Source organism: Anopheles maculipalpis, chromosome 3RL, assembly GCF_943734695.1.
Source record: "Anopheles maculipalpis chromosome 3RL, idAnoMacuDA_375_x, whole genome shotgun sequence".
Classification (NCBI taxonomy): Eukaryota; Metazoa; Arthropoda; class Insecta; order Diptera; family Culicidae; genus Anopheles; species Anopheles maculipalpis.
The window spans coordinates 69007477-69028796 of record NC_064872.1 but is presented as its reverse complement, the minus strand read 5'-3'; the positions used below and the strand labels follow the sequence as shown (position 1 = coordinate 69028796).

General features: G+C 44.9%; 2 protein-coding genes across 3 annotated transcripts in view; one reads left to right on the top strand and one right to left on the bottom strand.

The window, feature by feature from the left end:
* Positions 1–21320, top strand: part of LOC126561499 (ubiquitin-protein ligase E3B) — a 480330-nt gene that overhangs the window by 427681 nt on the left and 31329 nt on the right. The gene's annotated exons all lie outside the window — the stretch shown is intronic.
* LOC126562048 (T-box transcription factor TBX6-like) lies at positions 1798–20729 on the bottom strand. Its single transcript, XM_050218460.1, has 5 exons — positions 20648–20729; positions 16209–16371; positions 3926–4193; positions 3716–3853; positions 1798–2710 (listed from the first exon to the last, which is right to left on the bottom strand). The coding sequence occupies exons 1-5, from the start codon at positions 20727–20729 to the stop codon at positions 1799–1801; spliced, it is 1563 nt and encodes a 520-aa protein (XP_050074417.1). The 3' UTR covers position 1798.

The following is a 21320-nucleotide window of genomic DNA, read 5'->3' as shown; positions in this document are numbered from 1 at the left end:
ATGACTTTCCAGACTGCCGATACCTCGTAGTCGGTTAGTCAGACCTCACTACGGGGGAACGGTCCGGATGGGATTTGAACCCCGGTCCTGGCGTTTGAAAACCGGCGCCGCTTTTGCCTACACCGGCCCGGTGGTGTAGGCAATAGCAGTATAAAGTGCTTTCAATTCGGTTGCTACTAGCTGTTTATTCCGAAATTAAAGCCTTTGGCGAAATTACTCTGCTTTTTCCTGAAAGTAGCTTTTTCTACTTTACATTCCAACAATCTCCCTTTCAGCACCGGACAACAACTGGCTCCCGTCCAACATTTTCTCCCATCAAGATGCTGCTCTGAGATGTATCACTGCAGCTTAAGCTCGAGACACAATACCACAAACGTAAAGCCTACAATCTATCGCTTAAGACCCTTACCGAGATCTCCTTAGCGGTCGCATTAGTGAGCAGTGAGACAGCGGCTCAGAAACGCACGCTCAGGCTTGATGGGCTGGCTCCTCCAGCCACAAATAAAGAAGAACCGGCACGCAAACACAGGAAGGAAAAGCTCACGGACAAAAGCGAAATGAGACAAACCACCATTCTTCACCCGTGCACCGTTCAGAGCTCACAGGTGAAGCCACTCGTGCGCCTTTGTTACTTGGCGAGGCCTCACCGTAGGTAAGCCCACCTTCGGGTCCTTCTAATCTGCATTAAACTGGATTAAAGTCTCGAATTAACATAATAATGATATCTGGCTCCGTTTTCGAGTGGATTTCATTATTTCGAGACAAAGTCTTTTTTCGGAGAGCAGGACCCACTTGAGATGCAAACGGCACACAACAATCGGGAATGCCTGGCTGCAGAAAGGAGCCACGGAGGCCGGAGAAAGCGCACCCGGGCTTTGATCCTGCTTTTGTGTGTACCGATCGTGGATAAGCTACGGAGGCGATAGGTTTGTGGGAGCGCACCCACAGACGGATAGGCAACCACACGCACAAGCCAGCTTACTGGGGCCAGAAAACAAGACAATTATTTGACAAATTTCCAAAGTCCTATTACGCCTAAGTGGCCTATGGAAAGTGGACCGAGGTCGTCGTCTAAGGAAAGGATCAGCACTCCTTTCTGTTCGTGAAGTGGGCTTCTGTCTTTGCCCATAGTGTCCTCAAGTGGCTCGCTTTTGTCGCGTGGAGCAAAATATTTGCCATGCACAATGAACGCTTCGAGTGAGCGATCCTGTACAATGACCGGTTCGAGAGGATGAAGCATTGGTAAAGGGAAGATAACACACAAATGGCTAAGAAATTGTTTCAATTGTTCCAATTTTCTGGACCAATCCTATCCAGAGCTTTAAAAGGAAACTCACCTGAGTACGGTAGCCCGATGGTAGAATAACGAGATGCATTTAAGGTAAAAGGATACCCGGCTGGATCTAGTTGTGATGGTTTGTTGGCTAGCTGTTCGGATATGGAGATTGGGATTCTTTTGCGGACTTTGGTGAGGATAGAATGGAACACAAATAAGAAAGCCAGGCTTTATCTCATCTTGAACTATTCTGTACGATTTTATTTAGCTCTATACGCTTGTCAGCATGCAGAACGATCACACATGGAATACACACACACACGCACGCACATGTATAAACATACAAGCACCATATGGTTACTGTACTACTAATAATACTTGCACAGTTCGGCGCAGAACCGCTCGAGGAGGAGTTGGACGCGAGATCGAATATCACGGATCGATTTGACTCGCGTTAAGGCACTTGGTTCACAGGGAGGATTTCGAGTGAGTGAGTCGTCGGTCACGATCACCCGCCGTATGCTAGAGCAGCAAGATGGAAGCAATGCTGAAGTTAATTTTCCGATCCGCGTCTCCATTCGCGTCGGATGGATCGACCGCTCCCAGCTGATGAGGTGCTTCGGTCGGTGTGGCTGGACTCGATCCCGTCGTCGGTCTGATGGCGGAAGGTCGCAAAATCGTTGGCTTCGGTGACCCATCCGGACTGTCCGGACGGGCGCTTACTCGCTCGTTTGCTTCGTAATCACTGCCACTGGTTTGAGGAGTTCGTACACTAAACGCCGACGAACGATCGAGATCGGTCGAGTCCGGATTGGAGTGAGCGGGAGACACGAGAGCGGGGGCAGCAATTTGGCTACCGGTAACAGGCACCATGCTCGGATGTCCCAGACTCGACCCGGCGAACGGTCCAGGAGGCTGCGAATGGTGGTGCGGATGATGATGGTGGTGGTGTGGTTGATGGGAGGGATGCGGATGGTACGGGTGATGATGGTGATGGCGGGCAAAGTATGGCAACATCAGATCCATCCAGCTCGGGTTAAACATCTGATTGTACTGACGCATCAGTAGCTCGGGAGAGGCGGGAAACGGACGGAGAGACGCTTGATGAAGTCGGGGATGATGCATCGGAGGTACTCCCTCGTGCACGGTACAGTCGGAAGCCGGTGAACCGTTTGATCTTGGGCGCTTGATCAGGTCGTGCAGGTCGTGGCGATCTTCGTCGTCTGTCAACTGTCCACCACCGTCCGGTCCTCCATCGCCGCAGCCTCCCGCCCCCCCACCGTTACCGCCCGGGCCCGACGAGGACGATGAGGAGGACGAGGATGAGGTCGATGTGTTACAGCCCATCTTTCGCTTGCAGCGCGACTGGCCCGTCTCTCGGAACCCTTTGGCGAACGGATTGTTATCGATCTTTAGCTTTGTGATGCGATCGTTCTGTATCAGGCAATGAGAACAAAGAAGAAAGGAAATGGGAAAATATAATATAGAAAGAATGCTTGTTCGGGCGATGGAAACGATGGGAAGAAGTACAAATTCTACGCATGTCGATCGCACTTTAGACGTGGCGCCACCGTTCGAGACGACTTTATCGCACGGTGTATTGTTTGTCGTGTACATTCGTTACGATGTCTTTGATTGATTGAAGGACTTTTGCGGCACGTTTGGGATGTTATGCAAAAATTAAAACTGAATCTATTGAAGAACTGATGTATCATTTTTGTGGATCTTTTTTCGGAGAGCTTCTCGCAAACTTCTAGCAATCGATCTTCATCTTGCTTTCAGTTTAGCAAATCTCTCACTGTCGCATTAAAAATCAATAACACAATAAGAAAATAACAACCTTATCGATCCTCAAACCAGTGAGCTCGTAATTAAGATCTTTAACACCGCGCATTAGCAAGCGCGGTAAACAAGAAAACCCACCATCCGACCAATCAGTCATTCTCTCTGTTCCAGTGCCAGCTCCGGCACCAACCAAACCAAATCGAGCGATACGATTCCGGTTTCAATTTGCCTTCGTACGAATCAAGTCACACCAGCTTCACCATGAAGCCTGGGGCCCGTTGGCGACCGAATGGCGGAAGGTATCATGTTGTCTTTGCTTCATCGCCACCAATCCCCGGATCGGATCGATCAAAAAGCCAAGCTGTCACCGTACATCAAAATTGGATGTCGGCGGTCGCAAGCCGCCAAAAAGCGTTAAGCCGATCGATGAAAATTGTGACCAGTCGTGTCCGTGTGATGGATTTCCGATCGTGGGCTTTAATGGGCTGGCAGCAGGGCAGCAAGGAATGGCTTCCATAGACACAAGGCAGCTTGAACTACAAGTTTAACTCGAAATGAATGAGTATGTAGAAGTCATTCCATCGGCCATCGTTCAGAATTCGTTCTTCTGGTTCTTGATCTGCTGGAAAACTGTTCCAAGTATGGTGAACTTACCTGATAAGCCGTGACGGCAACGAACTCCGTTTCCGGGAAAACGAACGCTTGCTGGGCAGCCCAAGGAATCTGGGATGGGTCCGACGTTCGGATGATGTGTATCCGTGGCTGGTACTTGTGCATGCTGGTTAGTACAACCTGCGAAAGAGAACGAATGCACCGCATTTGTAGATTGTGAGCGATGCTAGAATATTCGTACCTAGAACTTACGTGACCATTGTTGTCGAGCGTGTTGTTGGTGAGCTTCACCTTGTTGAAGACGATCGGTTGTGAGGCCCAGTGCGTGCCGAGTGCTGGACTGTCCGGATGCAGACAGAACCGTTGGGGACTTTGCGGTTCGGCACCACCAGCCGGTACCCACTGGGAACCGCTGAACTTGAACCGACAATCACTAATGGGCATCATTTCGAGCAGCACGCAATAATTTGTGTCCGCATCCAGTCCGTCCACCGTGAGTCGCATCGAGGGAAACATTCGGCTGTGGATGAGCGAGTAGAAGCGAAAGAGTGTTATTTCTGGTTCCGAAATTTCTTCGCTCTAAAGTGGTGAAAGATAATGATTATGAAGGTCGAGCGGAAGCTTGGGCGGATCAAGAATTGGAACCCTAGTGCTGTCCGACATACAAAGTCGTGTCTAATTTTTGAAATCACATCCTCAGCACTGTCAACGCATAGGAATTGGTTTTGCCATACATTGCCGAGGGGTTATTAGACGTGCTTCGTACCATCATTAGGAGGGTTTAGGGGCGTTAGAAATAAAAACTTTTCTATTCCAATCCAATACCGTGTGTGTGGATACAGACAAAACAAATAAATCTCCTCCATCGTACGAAGCATGTATCGATACCCTTGTCAGTTCGTCAACAGGTGATAATTTTATTCGATCCCTCTACAACAATTATCTGTCAGAGTGAGCCTAGCAATTTCTCCATAATTTACAACGTAATTTAAAATAAATAAATAAAAACCTCTCTCTCATACAGCTAATGCAAAAGGATGGAAATCTTCCCAAAAGACAAGAGTGTCCTCACGATCACATGTTCGCATGATGATGGTGCTGTTGCTGATCGTCAGGTAGGCTGTGTGAAGCCTAAATCTTGTTCCGAAAATTCTCACCCGATCCTCAGCTTTCGGTAGTTTGCCAATTTGTGCCACAAAAACCGAAGGACGACGAGAAAAACCAACAAAAAGCATCAACTTAACGAGATCGGCGTATGGGGCCGCCGGGTTTCTCCGTGTTTTCGTTTTCCTCTGCTATTTCCTCTGCCAGGGTCGGGCTGTCTTGCCTGCACTCGCCACATTGATGGACCACAGTTAGCACACCGGTAGGCACGTCACCCAACAGTTGGCCACTCGTGTCCATCGGCCCTGCCCGTAGCCGTATAATTTCAGGTCTTGCTAAATTATTATTTCATCGCTACAAATCAATTTTAATGATACGTTTTCACAAATTTTCTCCAGCACTCGCGAACAAGAGAAGGTTCAACCGTACCATTCCTTTTTCCCGGCGCTCTGCTGCACTCCCCAAAAGCGAGGACGCAAACACAGAAGCTAAGCTTTGTGGAGCGAAATTTTCTCGTCAGCCGTATCGGTGCAAATATTCTGTACGTACTTGCACAGCTGGAACAGTGGAGCGGTTATCCGCGGCTCTGTCTCAATTTTTCCAGACAGTTTGAGGGAGCCGAGTTGCAGCAAGAAGCATCGTTGGCAATTGTGGGCTTTAAGGTACGATGTTTGTTTACCTGACGCGCGTAAGACCCCCGCACTGAAGATGAGTTTTCGAGTTGGGTTTCGGGTCACTGCTTGCAAGGACCAGGCCACGTTTTTGAGCGATATTTGCATAAGGGCAAAAGGCGAACTCGTCTGGATGCATCATTCTTCTCGTGCTGTCCTGAGCAAAAGGTACAAAATGAGATTGTTTTCTCGCTCTCTCTCTCTCTCTTTCTCGTCTGTCGTTCTTCACTGCCTTGGCTCCTCTGTATCCCATTGAGATATTGTTTCCGAAGGTTTCTCGCGGTCGTCCCATGGCTCCATACGCACTACGGACAGCATCGGGGAACCCTTCCGAAATGGTGGCCACCATAAAATTGCACCCTGGCGCCACGGATGGAGCGCATAAATCAAAACCACAAACTGCTCGGCAAGAGCAGACAAACGGCAACGGTCAGCTTCTTGGCTGCCCGAGATGTAACGAGCTGATACCATGGTGGATCATATAATATAGTCTAACAAATAGGTTTGTTAGTTTTTGCCTGTTGTTGTTGGTTGCTTTAGGCACGTTTTCGTCTTGGTTTTGTGTGTGTGTGTGTGTGTGTGTGTGTGTGTGTTTATTATGTGAATCGGTTGGGTGGATGGATTGGGATGATACTTTCCTCCCTAGAGGGAAAACTGTAGCTTGACTTATGCGAAGGTGGAACAAAAAATTGCATGCTACGGAGCATTGTTAAGCGATACACCTACAATTAGCGGGATTTATTTACAGCTCGTTAGAATATTGATCTTTTGAGGTAGAAATGGTTTAGTTTTTTTCTTGCGGTATTTAATGATTTTCCCAGTCTAAAAATTAGCTACCAGCTCCCAAAACAAAGCAGCTTTTCTCTTCTAATGAAAGCTTCTTTAAGCTTGTTCTCATTCAACCGAGCGCTAGACATTTGATATCCATTTCTATGCCCGGTCTAGGCTCCCGTCGTTTTTTTGATAACTGTAATTTCTAACCATTTAAAGCGTAATATGATCCGATTTCGCTTACCAACAACGAAACCAAAGCACCGGCTTAAACGCACCGCAGGAATCGGGATGGGGTTACACAACTCTTTTTCCTTCATCCGCCCATTGCGCGAAAGCCAAGCAAACGCACCGAAAAAAAAGCTCCCCAATCAAAACCGCAGCACTAACGCGAGCTTTCTGGTAGTTGTTTGTCAACGTTTGACACCACATCAAACCGCCCTCCAAACGGGCGGAAACGAAAGATTACGCGCGGAATGGTAATCGAGAAAAAAATTCTTTGCTGACCGATTTTTATTTTTCCGGAACCAGTCACAGCCAGCAACTCTGTTGCTTCGGTAGATTGTCAATCAAAAAAGGCGCGAAGCACGAAAGTGCATTTATTGTACGTGATGTAAAAACAAAAAATCATAAAACGTGCTAGATCGTTTCGCGATCGCAATGGGAACCACTTTTTCCCAGTCCGGCTGAACGGATGCGGTGGAACGGAGCGTTTTCCAGTAGCGTGTGGCCAATTTATGAGCAACATAAAATCATCCACCCAACGTGAAGAACGTTGTGGATCGCTTTTTCTTTTTTTTCCCAGCTTTGGCGAAACCAACATCACCTGTCGGAGATCCGAGCGCGTTTGCTCCTGTCAGGAAAATATCGCCTTCTACAGTGCTCATCCCCTTACTGTGGTGGGGTATAAAAACAAGGGGTTTCATATTACGCCGGGTGTAATAAAAACACTGCATCACCTTGTAGGGTCTATTGGCACAGTGAGATATGAAATGGACATATTCAACTGTACTGAATTCCTGGCCAAGACTGACTGTACGTTACGTATGCATTTATTGCAGAAAAAGTGGAAACCAATTGCGAAAGCTTTCGCTCCCGGTAGAGCATAGAACGGGGTAGCGCACGATAAAAAGGACCCCATGAGAGACGGCAAAAATAAAAACACCCCCCCCCCCCTCTCGTCAAGAAATCACTCCCAATTCTTTTTTTTTTACCCGGGAACCGAGCGGCGAAGTTAATCTGTCAGGATAGTCAGGGCAGGTGAGATAGTCAACTCTTTCGTCAGCCTACGAACGCGCGCGCATGAATTATGTATTTTTCGTGTGTGTGCAGCAAATTAGCGATACAATATAAAATCAATCAGCGTGCTAGACAGTTTTTTTGCGCCTTCACGAACGATCGCACCACTAGCACACACACACCACCCGTGTGTTTGTGGGTGAATTTCCGTTAATGGGGTTCAGTACGCCCGGTTTGATGGTGGCCTCGGCGTTCCAAGACGCCACGTCAAGCCTTTAATGGAAAACACAAGGTAGCAGCAGTAGCGGTGGTACTAGAGGACGCAGTGGTAGTAGTAGTAGCACTAGTAATATGAGTTTTGCTAATTGGGAGCTACCGTGCGGCTAAGCTGAGGGTGATCGTGGTGGTTGGTTGGTGCACACCGTTAGGTGTTTCTTTTTCCAGTGCCTTATGAAACGAAGCAATGTTCTTTCTTTTGATCGTGATAGGTGAGAGAAGTGTAATGTGTGTTAGTGTTGAGCGTAAATCAGAAGGAAAAGTGTGCAAATGTATGAAAAAATATTCATTTGCTCCATTTCGAAATGGGACAAATTAAATATTTATTGGAGAAAATTGTTGGCTTGGAAATAAATTAAATTACAAATGAATTGAGCATACATTTAAAATGTCCCACCGTGGTCCAAACACATGTGAGTGAAATGGCGAGTCGATTTCCATTGTTTCGCAATTGCTGGCTTAATTGATAGATTAGTCCTTTGAGTGCGACTCTTAGAATCTGAAAGACTTCATACTCTTGGGTAAGATCCTTTGGTAAGATGAGGCCTCTTAGACAACAATCCCTCTTAGACAACGAGGTCTTTTGGTAGAAGAAGCTCCTTTGACCACGATATCTCTTGGAAGACGAGACCCCATGGAGGACGAGATCTTTTGGTAGACGTTGAGCTTTAGACGATAGGGACTCTTCGTTCGTGAAATCTCCTAGCAGACGATACATAAACGATCAGATCTCTTGGCAGATGGCACAAAAATATCGCGGCTGACAAGACTTCTTGCTCTCTTGTTCCTCGGATAAACCAAGAACTGTCTATCGCAACGTGTTATAAATAAGTTCTAGCCTATTATATTACCGGTTCGATTTAACAGGTCGTTATGCCAATAAGCAGAAGAATGCCATGATTTGTATATCAAATCTGGACTACATTGCTAAAGTACCAATTATATTCGAGAGCATCTGTGTAAAATAAGTTGATTGTAATACCATATCTTCCCGGCATTTATATGCTGAATAGAACTGATCGTTGTACTTCACACTACAGCACAAAGACAACAATAGAACAATTCAAACAATCGAGATCGTTGCTTCTCTGAAGAATGGAATGAAAACGATTTCAACGAATTCGAGCGATCGATTGTAGAAGCGATTATCCTGATCCTCTGCTGGAATGATGTTGTGGCGTTAGCAGTTATGAGCGACTGCACCGCGCGTTTGTGTGCGAGCGATGATTTGTTTTCTCTCCTCCACATTATTTCGAATATATAATTGCTTCTCATTAACAAGTGTGGAAAATTACATACAATCAACACGTTCGAATTACAATTACCGGTGATGATTTGGTTAGAAGTAAATAATTGTCTGTTTACTTTTGGCCTCGCTTCCTCCCCCTACCCAGGAACCGGCCCTGACTGATAAAGTGGCGCAACTGGCGAGTGAAATGCAAACAAACTAAAGCAAACGATCATCGCCTCCACTTTCGCAGCAATCACACCCCATTGCGAAAACACGGAGCGCGTAGGAGAACGATTGGGAAGCCTGATCGAGGGCACCCTGTCCGGGTGCCCGGTGTAAAGGCCACGAGAACAATCAATTCAATCAATGCGATGCGTAGCCCCGCGGAGGTATTAAAGTTAACTGCCCCTGCCCGAAACGGTGGAAAATCCCTCCGTCTGCCTATTATTCGCCACCGTAGTTTGGACGGTGGAAGGTGTCAGGGAAAATCGAAAAAATCAAAACACCCAAACGGGGTGCGGGTGCAAGCATTCTTTAACGAATGGGGGCTAGAAATGAGAAAAGAAGGAAAAACATCACCTCTACCACCAATAACAACCCTTTAACAACCCGATGATCGAGGCAAATCAGGCGAAATTATTGGATATTTTGTTTTACAGTTCTCGCTTAATCGTGTACGATTTGTGTGCCTGTGTGTGCGGCTGGTTTGTTACGAATGCGTAAAAATTTTCTCGATGATCGCTAACAAGCTCGAGGTTTTTTTGTATGTGTGTGTCTGTGTGATTTTTCCTTGGTACGGAATCAGCCGGAATGGCGTTGGGGGCGTCGAGCGGGTGGCGAGCGAAGCAGTGATGGTGTCGGTGATTATGGACATGGACATTGCCGTAGGAAAACAAGGGTGCCCCATCAGCATCATCATCATCATCATCACCGGCAACAACCACACACCAACACGTCGTCGAATGTCGTCCTTCAAACCCACCTCCGCAAGATCGCATGATCCTCTGCTTGTTTTTGACAATCAACTATTATTTTAGGCGCATAATTATCAAATGTATGACGGGGGAAGGGTGGCACAAACAGGGGGAGGGGGGGAGAAGTGTGTGGCCACTAGGGTGTATGTGTGATTATGTGCTCAAGAACGCAACCACACAGGAGAATGAAACGAAATCGAACCTGACGAAGCGCGATGAATTGAGAACGTAAAACGAAAGACTTGCCCGGGTAAGCGACGAACCCCCGACGAACCGCGTGCGCTCGAAACGAATTCGCTTCGGAAAATAATGGAGGAAAGGGGAGGGGGTTTGGGCACGAAAGAGCGAGAAGCTCCAACCGAGGCGGGTAATTCTGAAAATTGAAAAATTAAAAACACATTCCACCATTGCTCCAAGGCTTGGGCTTCGGCGCTGGCACTGCGCTGGCTGCCTGTCCACCGGTGTTCTGCACGCGGCTCGTCCGGGAGGCGCCAACATGGTAATAACATTTTATATTTCTTCGTTTTCTCTCTCGTCATTCTCTTCTCATTGATATTTATCGCTTTTCGGGCCCGTCCCCGTCCACCCATGGCAGGGCAGCTTCATTCACAGGAAAGTCGAGGCTCCAGCCGCAAACATCGAGCAACACCCGTTGCTCGTTATCCCGGCGACCGGTAAACGAAGATGCTGAGCGCAGAGTCACACCAGCAGGTTATGTTTTATATGTTTTTATGTGACCACGTATGTGATTCCCGTACATGTGTGTGTGTTTTTGGCTCACCCGTTTGCCACTAGCTCATTAGCTCGCTCGCGAAGGAAACGAACGAAGGGTGGAAAAAAAATCCTCCCCAGTTCCTGTCTTTCTGTCCCAAGGAAGTGATCCCACCCGTGATCCCGCGAGGATCGAAGAGACACAAAAAGGGGTTGGTGGCTGTCGTATTGTTTTTTCAATATTCGCCTTTTCGGTCTTCGCTCCCGCTTCACAGATCATCAGGTGGTCCAGCCGGGGGGTGTTTTTTTTTTCGTTCTTCTCTAATGCTTAAGAATGGATCTACATAAATCAAATCTAGTATGCAGCGCGATCATCTAGCACTAGTCTGGTAGGAGGGAAGAGGGAAGCAAGAAAGTTAAAACAAAAGGGCTGCCAGAAATGGTTCAATTCCAACTGTACCGGGACTCAGGAGAACTAGGATGCCGAGATTATAGACATTCCCTTCGGTTTGGTCCCCAGAAGGGAGCCAACAGCAGGAGAAGAATGTCTCGAGCGTTCGAATTTACCGGTTTCCGGTAAGATATGGGGGGCAATGGGGGTGGTAGATGGTCCCCTGCAATGAATTTATTGCGGTGGCGTCTATCCACGCGGCCGGTCACGACGACGACGACGACGCATGGGAAGAGAAATTTCGGGTGCGTATAATTTTATTACGTGAAAAATGCCCTACGCCACATTTATCACACAAAAATTAACGGCCTAGAGGCTGTTGTGTTCTGTAGTACGTTTTGATTATACGCATTACTGTACCGTGTACCCTGCGCTCCAGACCTGATCGCTATACACAGCTAGAACAATTTTCACGGGTCATTTTTCCCTGCCTGATTTATTCCTGTCTTTGTTTTCGTTCTCCACTCCGCGCTGATCGGTTAAGGGTGCCTCATTATTAGTGGCATTGGTGTTCTCCCAATTCCGTGGCCGGTTTTGTCTTGTCACTATTCAATCGGTTAGCAAAACATCCCTCCGCCCAAACAGAAATTATAAGGATGGTTTTGGGTGGTTAATTTATGTTGACTTTTCCAATTAATAATCATTCACACAACAAGGCAAATCTTGTTCTAGGCTGGATAGTGCTGGGAGGTGGGAAATTATTACCGCTCGGTAGCATTGAACTGAAGTGTAATAATTTATACATACCGCGCTGCTTGTGGCTAGTGCCGTGCCAACGATAAATTGAATCACGGTTTGATGGATTGATAAATTGAATGCCAGCACGAAGCTGTTGCATATGGAACGCGTTACCAGCAACGTGAATGATAGCTAAACACGCACTAACAATAAACACTCGTTTAGTGTAAGTCCATTGCATTATTTGAATGGCTCATAAATAGTGGCAGATAAATTGCTTTGACGCGTGTGCAAAATTAATTCATCGTGCATGTATACATCATACAAGATGCTGATATATAACAGTGCATTGTTAATACTACAAGAAAAAGAGTGTAGAAAGGATACTAGAAAAGTGTTTTTGTCTATTTTTATAATAGATTTTCTACCGCGACCAGTTAACATGACCAGTGATTTGGAAGTATATTTTTTGAGTTTGTAGTCTTCGATTAAATAAAATTTGACTGATTGTTACTTATATCAGTATAGAAAACTCATCAAACAAAACAATTCAATAAAGGCTTTTATTTTTTTAAATTCTATAATCACATAAATTCACATTCACAGCAGTATGATCAAAACATCATCCTTGTTACTGATGAAACTGTAAAATAATATTTTATTTCTTTTTTTATTATGGAAACAAAGTTGTATTGCTAAGGTAATGTCCATTCGCTATCTTTAAGTACCTTTTTTCACCTTTGTAACAAGCTTTTCATAACAAATCACCAGTCCATACAACTTGTCAAGGTAGGACTGTTCAAAACGCAAATGATTAGTCAACTTAGATGTTATCATGATTTTTTTTATTTTTTTAAATTTAATTTGAAATTTAAAGAAATGAACCTCCAGAATGAAAATCAAACTTGTCAGAGATGCAGTCGTGGATGAAGAAATGCCACCTTAGACCGAGTTTTCTGCAAACGGATTTGAAAGCTGGTCTTGTTTTCTAGACCCAATAAACCCTAGGTAGGCCTTGAAAAAGCAGAAAAACTTTCCATTGTACGTGTAAAAGTCCTTTTTCAATATTGACGTCATTGTTAAACCAACAAAATATAATTCCAGTTCAGTTATTCTTGTGTTAAAAAATCACCAAACTCAAAGGAAATTTTCTGAATGCGTAGAACGAATATGCAAGGGAAGGTTCTTGTAAAAATTATTTTTCAAAGAGGTATATTGCTCTGAGAGTAGAGTAAGATAGACATAAATAATACAATTTGTTAAATACATCGCGAAAAACTTATGCAGCTAATTTTTTAAGTGATTTTATTCATTAAATTGATGTATTTGTTAAAATATGTTTTTTTTTTTGTTTAATTTTAGAGGCTTTGATTATTTGAGATAACATTCCCCTCTCTTTCTGAACAATGAGAAGACAAAAAACATAACAATTTGGGATATCTTCCATAAAAAGGCATACAAAAGACTAATGATCAATAATTGCAGAATGATTCTGCAAATGACCAAGCTAATATCAGCTACTCAGGCAGAAGAATCTTTAAACGGTTGTTTTAAACAACAGCTAAATAGATTTTTCCATTATTTATAATTAAAATATCGCACTATTAGCGACAGTTTCAGCTAAATTTGTTACGCAACGTGACTTGAAAGGATCTCGTTCTGTTACCAAAACACCATCCAATTGTTGTTTATTTTGGAATGTAATAAATTTCAGTCCCGAAACACTTGTTGCGTGTACGGTTTTGTGGAAGCTATTTGTTACGACGCTTAAGGAGTGAAAAATCACCCCTAAAAATAACACTTTACCTTAAACTAAACTATGCACCATTCAACTGCACTTGTCATCCGTTCGCTACACGCTGGTGCGTTGCATTTGTCTGCTACAATGATCCCGTTTCGATCATTCACAGTTTAACTTGTCACCCACTTGTTGTTCGGTGCTGTTGCTCGTCAGCTGTTGTCAGCCTGTCAAATACTGTATCTCGATCGTGTATCCCGATAGCGAAGGGGAGGAAACCCATGATCCTTTTTTACGGTGTTCGAACCACCGTTAAAGGAACGCTCTAGTTCGATCCGTTTAACCACAGGACGATACCTCTCGTTACAGAAAGATCGATCGTGATGTCTAGCGATCGTCCCAATCGATGTCGTTGAGTGTGACAGTTTGTTGCAGCGTTTGGCTGAACATCCTTCAAACACATTCGCGTCACTTGACTGCGTTTGTGCGATCAAGGATCTGGCTTGTGTGCCTGGCAAGTGTGCATATTTGTGACCTTTTATGTTTAAACCCATCCGTTCATCTGTTCTAGTGCGCTGTAAACGGTAAGCCCAACTGCTAGACAAACGTTACCGATCGAAAACATCAACCCATGTCGTTCGAAAGTTGTATTCGAGATTGCTGTTGTGTTTTAGGGATTTTTTGTTTGTTTCGTGGCCGACTTCATCATGTCTTTGCCGGGAAAGCTTCTGCTTCGGAGTTGTAAAATATTCGGGCGCCAGGACCACATGCTGGTAGCTAGACAGACGGACCCGTTGAAACACCTCCCGGTCCGATCTGGCTAGTTGTGATGCGCTTTTTCCCAGGGTCCCATGATCGAGATGCCGAAGTCTCGAAGACTCCGGGTGTCGGGCACCCGTGCGTCAAGTGGTTTTTGGTTGTTTTTTTCTCTTAGTTCTGGTTTTTTTAGGGCCGAGCGCCAGTTCATGTCCGCCCGTCTATCATTCATGTCTCCCGTCGAACGGGATAGCTCGTAACGGAATCGAGACCGAAAAAAAAAACTAACGCCCTTCTGGATCACTTTCCTTGGGGAAATGTGTGATAAACTTTACACTTGTCCCGGCGCGTAACTTTTTAGCCTTTGAGCGATCGCATAACACACGAAACGAAAACAATAATACAAGCAATCCAAACGCTCCCGAACGAAACCCCTTTTGGGCCGAGGTAGGCAAGCCATCGGACCAAACCTTCGGACGGCTAGGTGTGATGCGAGTCTTGTTAGGCCATCACCGTAGGGATTGAAATTGGGATGAAAATAAATGGTGTGAGAGTCCCTTGGCTGATATTTGTATCACGACCCGCGGGGACTACATCACAATATTTAATGTAGCGCATTATAGATGGAAATAATTCTTCCGACTAATTATAGGTTTTCAGGACATAAATAATCTCATCACACATCGGCTCCATCCCCTCCGGGTACGGGTGGGTTGCTGATGGCGTGTCGCTAGGGGAATGCGAAAACGAAGGCATCTTAAGTAGGCACACCCTTGCGGGACCAGCCATGGGTCAGAGTGGAGGTTTTGATTAGTGGCTTACTTCGTACCACGGCTGTGCCTGCTCGGGTGCAGTTTCTCGCTCGACGATGATGTTTCGGGGGATTAATCGTGGTCGGGGTCCCTATTATAGAGGCTGGATTAATCTAGGATCAAAACATGAGGCATTTGTCGGAGTCCGTATCGCTTACGATCATATAGTGATTTGAAAAATGGACGGAGCATTGATATTGCTTCGCTTTTTTCAACAGTTGATGGATCATAAAAGCTTTGTTTTTGGAGCGTATTTTCGAAAAGCAACCATTTATTTGAAAGCTTTTAACGTACCTTTAACGTCTAACGATCTAGCGATCTTAAGGTCTTGTGTAGAGACTTTGATTAGAGGACCTGTACGATTGTGGACGGCTAGGATCTCCTTGTCTTGGTTGATTTTTTAAAACTTCAAACCACAAAGACTTTGTTTTGCTTGCACTCCTCAAGGATATCCCAAACCAATCTTCAACGGGACATATTTTCCCATCCAAACACAACCTTTTGACTTTTCAGTTAACGTGCACTTTTTGACAAACAAATCCTTCTGAAAAGGTATGCAAACAGGGCGGCAGGTCCCAGCCATTTGCTGCCTCTTCCCTTCCGAAAGGGAAAGAAACGCGACTTTGAGCAACAAAAACAAAAACAATCCTCGGTACATCCTTCGCAAACAAACTTGAGACACCGTCCCGCTGGCAAGTCGCGACGGCCATGACATCCGCCAACTTGATGCGGCGTTGACATGGCATCAGCATGGACCAAATAGGGTCCGTTCCGGAACAAACAAATGCGTCCAGCGGGGCGCCAGTAAGAAAACATCCCGGATTGGGTCTTAAGAGTGTTGTTGCTGTGTGTATGTAGTTCTGAGTTGGGACGGTGGTGACAAACACAGATGGCGCCAGAACCACATCCGGCGTGTAAAACAACAGTTTTTGATGGTCATCGAAAATGGCAGGATTTTTGTTGTTGTTTGTTGTCTCGCCATCCTGACGGGTTAGTGTAGAGATGGTGCGAAGTAAGGTTTTTGGCAGCTATTTTAAGGACCAGCACTATTTGAAGAACTCAGATCTGCACTTGCAAAATCCATCTTCAGCACTATTTCATGACAAACATACTCCACACTTACCGTCCACTTTTGGTGATGATCATCTCAGTACCGATCTTGTGAAACTCTCTCCAAAGCTCCTTGTTCTGCAGCTTCAACTCCACGCCGGGCAGTGAGTAGCGGGGTGGCAGTGCCATCGCATGCATCGACGGAACAGGAACCGGCAGCATCGTTGGGAACGGATCTGTAAGGTAAAAGTGCACAATGACACAAATGCGGATGTAATGTAATGTCTATCCCGTTTGTTCTCTCCTCCCCCTCGCAACTCCGGAACACTCCAAGTTGAGCACCGGAAGTGGAATTAATTTTCCTGTCTCGCAGCTAGTGTAGCAGCTTGCGGTAATGAAATTAAATAAAGATAATTAGGCCCAATTCGATTAGCTTTCTGGACCCATCGTAGCCAAGCGTCTGCCAAGTACCCGCCCGTAAGCGAGAGGATCAGGTACGATCGTTTTTCTCCTTCCGTGTGTGTTTTTCTCCTTTTGTGCAACTCACTTTGCTATACAAACACAGTGATTTTTTCTTTCCTCCCCGTTTTCCTACGTTGAGGTTTTGCACTTTTTTCTGCCTTCTCACGGGGCGTACCGAAAAACGGGTGCGATCGACAATGATCGTGTGTGCGTGTGAGAGCGCTCAGAGAGAAAGAGCGAGCGAGGGAAAATTCAGCAGCGACGGTAAGGGTCGTCTCTGGACCACCGTTTGAATGGAGAAGGGAAGCTTAGTTGATGTCCCCCAGGGGAAAGGCGAAGCGAAAAGCAGGAAGGGAAATGAGAAGCTCAACCAGTTTGTCAGTGCCCTGTCAAGATGAGGTTCGTTAGATGTTTATTTCGGAGCGTTCCGAGTTGTTGTCTTCTTTTGTTTTTTTGGCATCGCCGTCGAAAGGGCTTGTGTTTGTTGTTGTCTTTCCTTTTCTTTCCTCCTCCGGAGCCCGCGTCTAGAGCTGGTCACCGAGCAAGGGATTATGAGCCGTGAAAATGGAAATTTCATAGTCATTTATTTCGAGTGGAAAAGGCAAGAGAGAAAAGGAGCGAGGGAACGAACGGGAGATTATACAAATGAAGGAAGGGAAAAGGAAAAAAAAACATAGAAAATACACAGCTACATATGCTGGGGAAAGATTCGTCTTACACCGAACAACGCGGCTCGGCAGTGCAAGTCGTCCGGACCGGAGGGAGAAAAAAAAATTATATCATTAATTCGTTCTTGTTACAAGTCGTGAGGCTTTGGCGCCGCCGATTTTTCAAACATTCATATCCACATTCCGGCCGTCCGCCCGGGGGACGAATTTTTCAATTTTGGGGATGCTCTCTCAAGCCATACTCTCTCTCTTTCTCTCGGACTCCCTTTCTAGCATTAAATTTTCGATCTCTTTTCGAGGATAGAGTTCTGTTGTGATTATCATCAAACGTCCTTCGCGGTTCGTTTGCTGCTATTTGGGGTTTCCGTATCAAAGTTATCCCCAGCATCCAACCCGGTTAAACCAACAAGGACCGTAGCTTGTTTGGGTATGTTTGTGAGTTGATTGAAAAAGAGAAAGACAGAATAATTCTTTCAACACAGCCTCCAACGACGTCAGTCGGAAGGAAGAACGGAAAATCAACAGGGAACTGAGATGATTACGATCATCGTTTGTTTTTCTCTTTGTACCATCCACTGTTTCACAGTTTATGTATTTTGCACATAACATTTGCAGTGAAAATCTAGGTTTTGTCAAGGAAATGTCAAAAAGTGTGACTTTACTAGTAAAAATAGGTAAATTGAATGGTTGTACTAAAGCTCTCACATTGAGATCAACATCGCAAAACATGAGCTTCTACATAAAAGCAAACCAAACAAATAAGTAACAAAAATTGAAATAAAAACCAAAAAAGGAAATAAAACATAATAATGAAATACTCATAAAAGAGGGAATAGAAATGTCTTCATCGTTTTACTAAACAAAGAAACTGTTAAAAAAAAAAAACGACAAATTTTAATCTAAAACAAACAACATCCCATCTATCATCTACCCCATCTCGCGAAAGGCACGTTTCACTTTAGTGTTGTGATTTAGCCTATAAAGGAGTTCCTGGGCACGAGTAGAAGAATTTCGTGCCTCGCATAACCACTCACATACGCACACAAGAAATCGTTATGAATGAGTTTCTGTTTGCTGTGTTGTTTTTTTTTTATTTCTTTCTTTGTGGGGCGGGCAACAGAACAGGAAAAACTAAAACGACGCCTGTTGAAAGTCATTTCGCGAAAGGTCCATCATCAACCATCGTCAGCCTGCGCGTTATGATCGTCGATGGTGGTCTCGACGCCGTGACGCCTTACTTTTTTTTTTTTTGTTCCTCCCTCCTGTATGACGTTTATGATTCACATCCGGAGGTCTGATGTCACGACTTGCGTGACACGGCTTGCACACCTTCCTTGTGCTGGCCCCCGGCCCACGGGCCACGAACGCCATTTTAAACTGTCTTTTTCCTGTACAGTGTCTCACGAAAGGTCGACGTTTTGTCGTTTGGCCGGTAAGGGCGGAAAGGTTCCGGTGGTGGATGATGATGATGATGACGAGCGGGTAACGTAGAAAGCCTAACTGTTCTGGAGGTGCTAAAATTGTTTTATGGCTTTATGTGTCGGTCGCGTAAGACAAGCTAAGGAAGCCCTAAGTAAACGCGCGGGCGCGCGCATACATGCTCACAAGCTTAATTTGGGATTTGTGTTTTTGGGGAGTAATAATGAATGAACTCTTTCACAGCTGGCGTACGGGTGAACTTTATAGTGTTATCTGTGAAAGGGCAAATATTGACCAAGATACGAGAAACTGTCGCGTCGCTGTGCAGGTCATAAAACCAGAGCGGACAGAAACGGCCGTGCCGACGGTTGTGTCATGAGTTATTACGGTACTCAAAAATGATTAAACGTGTCGATGGATCACAGTGGGAACTTCATTGCGAGGATCACAGTGAAGATCGCTGCCATTTTTCAACTTGTCATACGACTTTGTCAGGGTTTTTTTTTGGCTTGTTTTGCTTGTCGATGAACTGATTGCGTAGTCTTGTGTGGCCTTTTCTTTTACTTATCGGGTTCTCACTATCAGCTTATTTTGCATTTTTAGACCTCCCAGAAATGAACTACAGATCAACAAGACTGCTCATATCTCGTTCATATTTTCATAGTTTTATAGTTAAGCGAGAGATTTTAGTGCATGTAACAGATTTTTAGTAATTACTATACAAAACACACTTTGCTTTAAGCGTTGTTCGGTATCTTGGTAGAAATGCAGCCTGTAATGGATGAATCTAAATCACCATGCTGTGCCCCGACATACTCTGGACGAGTTCTAGCTTTATCTTCCTCAAGAAACCCGTGTATCCTTAAGCCCTCATATCTTTCTTTGACACCATCCACTTGTTAGCATCTTTCCTACGATTGTGATCTTCACATGTATGATTTATGAAATTCTCAGGACAGTGAAAGCCACATTCCATCTGCAAGCGCCAGGATCTCCTCGCCCAACAGTGACGTGACGTCAACGGTGATGTCTAGATCGATCGATCGATTCGGTCTGACTGTTTCTCGGGGAATTTTAGTTTTTTGACGGATCGTCTTGGCGTGGAATTAATTATACCTCACTTTCTGGTTCGCTGGTTCCCTTCAAACCTTGCTATCGCTCATCTCTCATATGCTGCTGCCCAACGCAAGACCGAAAAAAAGAAATGCAACATGTGCAACGTGAGCTGCATCCGATATCATTAATCATTTTACAATTTAGAAACAATGCACAACCTTTCGCTGGGTGTGTGTGTATGTGCGTGAGCTTAATCGCAGGATCCTTACAAAGGAATGGGTAAAAAAGGACTCGTACTCGTCATCACCACCATCATCATCATCATCATCATCATCATACATCTCTCATCAAACAACGGTCGACAACGAGATTGGCCACGGAACAGATGAGCACGGTTCGGTGGTTTTCTAAGGGACTAATTTTCTAAAACAAACACATCCGCTAGACGAGACGCGGGACGGCAGGAATCGGCATTTATATGTCGATGAACATGCCTTGTTATAGATAGGGATACAAATTTTCCAACTGACTTTTTTTTTCGTTTCTTCTTTTTCAATCTCCTTTTTTTTTGTGACCTTCCTGTTGTTAGTCTCCTGACCACAGTGCAACCGTACTGAATGGAAAGACCGATGCTCGGATTCACAATAATGATGAGGCGCATGCAGGTTAAGGATGCAGTTCTCGACCGCAGCAGGGAGGCGGCCATCATTTGTCAGTCAAACCGGGCATCTGTCGTACGGACTCGTCAGCCATGCCGTGTGTCTTTGCGACTGCTGGTTTGTTGGTTTTCCGATGGTTTTTTTTTTTCGAGGACCTCACTCTCTCCCGGGGTTTTTCAATTCCAAATGTCTAATTGGCAACCCTGGTTCTAGCTTTTACTTCCGAAGGACTCGTGGATGTTCCTTACCTGGTATCCGTTGCAACATTTGCTGACGGTAGATTTCGTGTGCAATGTGCTGATGCATTCGTAAATCGATCAAATCCGTCATGGTGGCCGATGGATGCAGTTTTCGATGCAGTTTTGATTTGTGAACTGATGCTTAGTTTATTTCCTTATCCTGTTCGTGTGCTGGTATGGTTGTACGGATTGTTGGGAGTTTTCTATTCACTATTCACAACATTTTTTCTTCTTTTATTTTACTATTTGTATGACACTTGTGTATTCATTCAATATTTACTGGCACAGTATATTCGAACACTTTTTTTGTTGACAATTTTGACAGTTTATCTTTCTTCTTGCTTGTCATTCATTTGTCATACACTTTTCTTAACCTTGTTGTTAACATTTGTTACATGTTTCCGTCTTAATTTGTTTACAAACATACACACACACAAAACAACACACGGCACTAGCTTTACGTAACTTTAAGTAAGTAACGTCTGCTTTTCAACACACATGATGAATAATCGCACCATCTGTTGTCACCTGACGCGGCACGACAATTTTTGCAGCAAACCGCACGAAAAACACAGCGCAAACCGACAACAAATTACTGGCAGGTTCGCCACCCGACCGACGTCCGTAAAAGATGGATTAAAACTGAAATTGTGTGAGATTCGCGTTGATTTTGCGTGGGAAA

Bases quoted from the DNA above. Each gene is read 5' to 3' on its own strand.
- LOC126562048 (XM_050218460.1), bottom strand. From the start codon at position 20,729: ATGACGGATTTGATCGATTTACGAATGCATCAGCACATTGCACACGAA. The intron at 4,194-16,208 runs GTAAGTGTGGAG...GCTCATCCACAG, and splicing joins ATCATCACCAAAAGTGGACG to CCGAATGTTTCCCTCGATGC. The intron at 2,711-3,715 runs GTAAGTTCACCA...TGCCTGATACAG, and splicing joins TTGCCGTCACGGCTTATCAG to AACGATCGCATCACAAAGCT.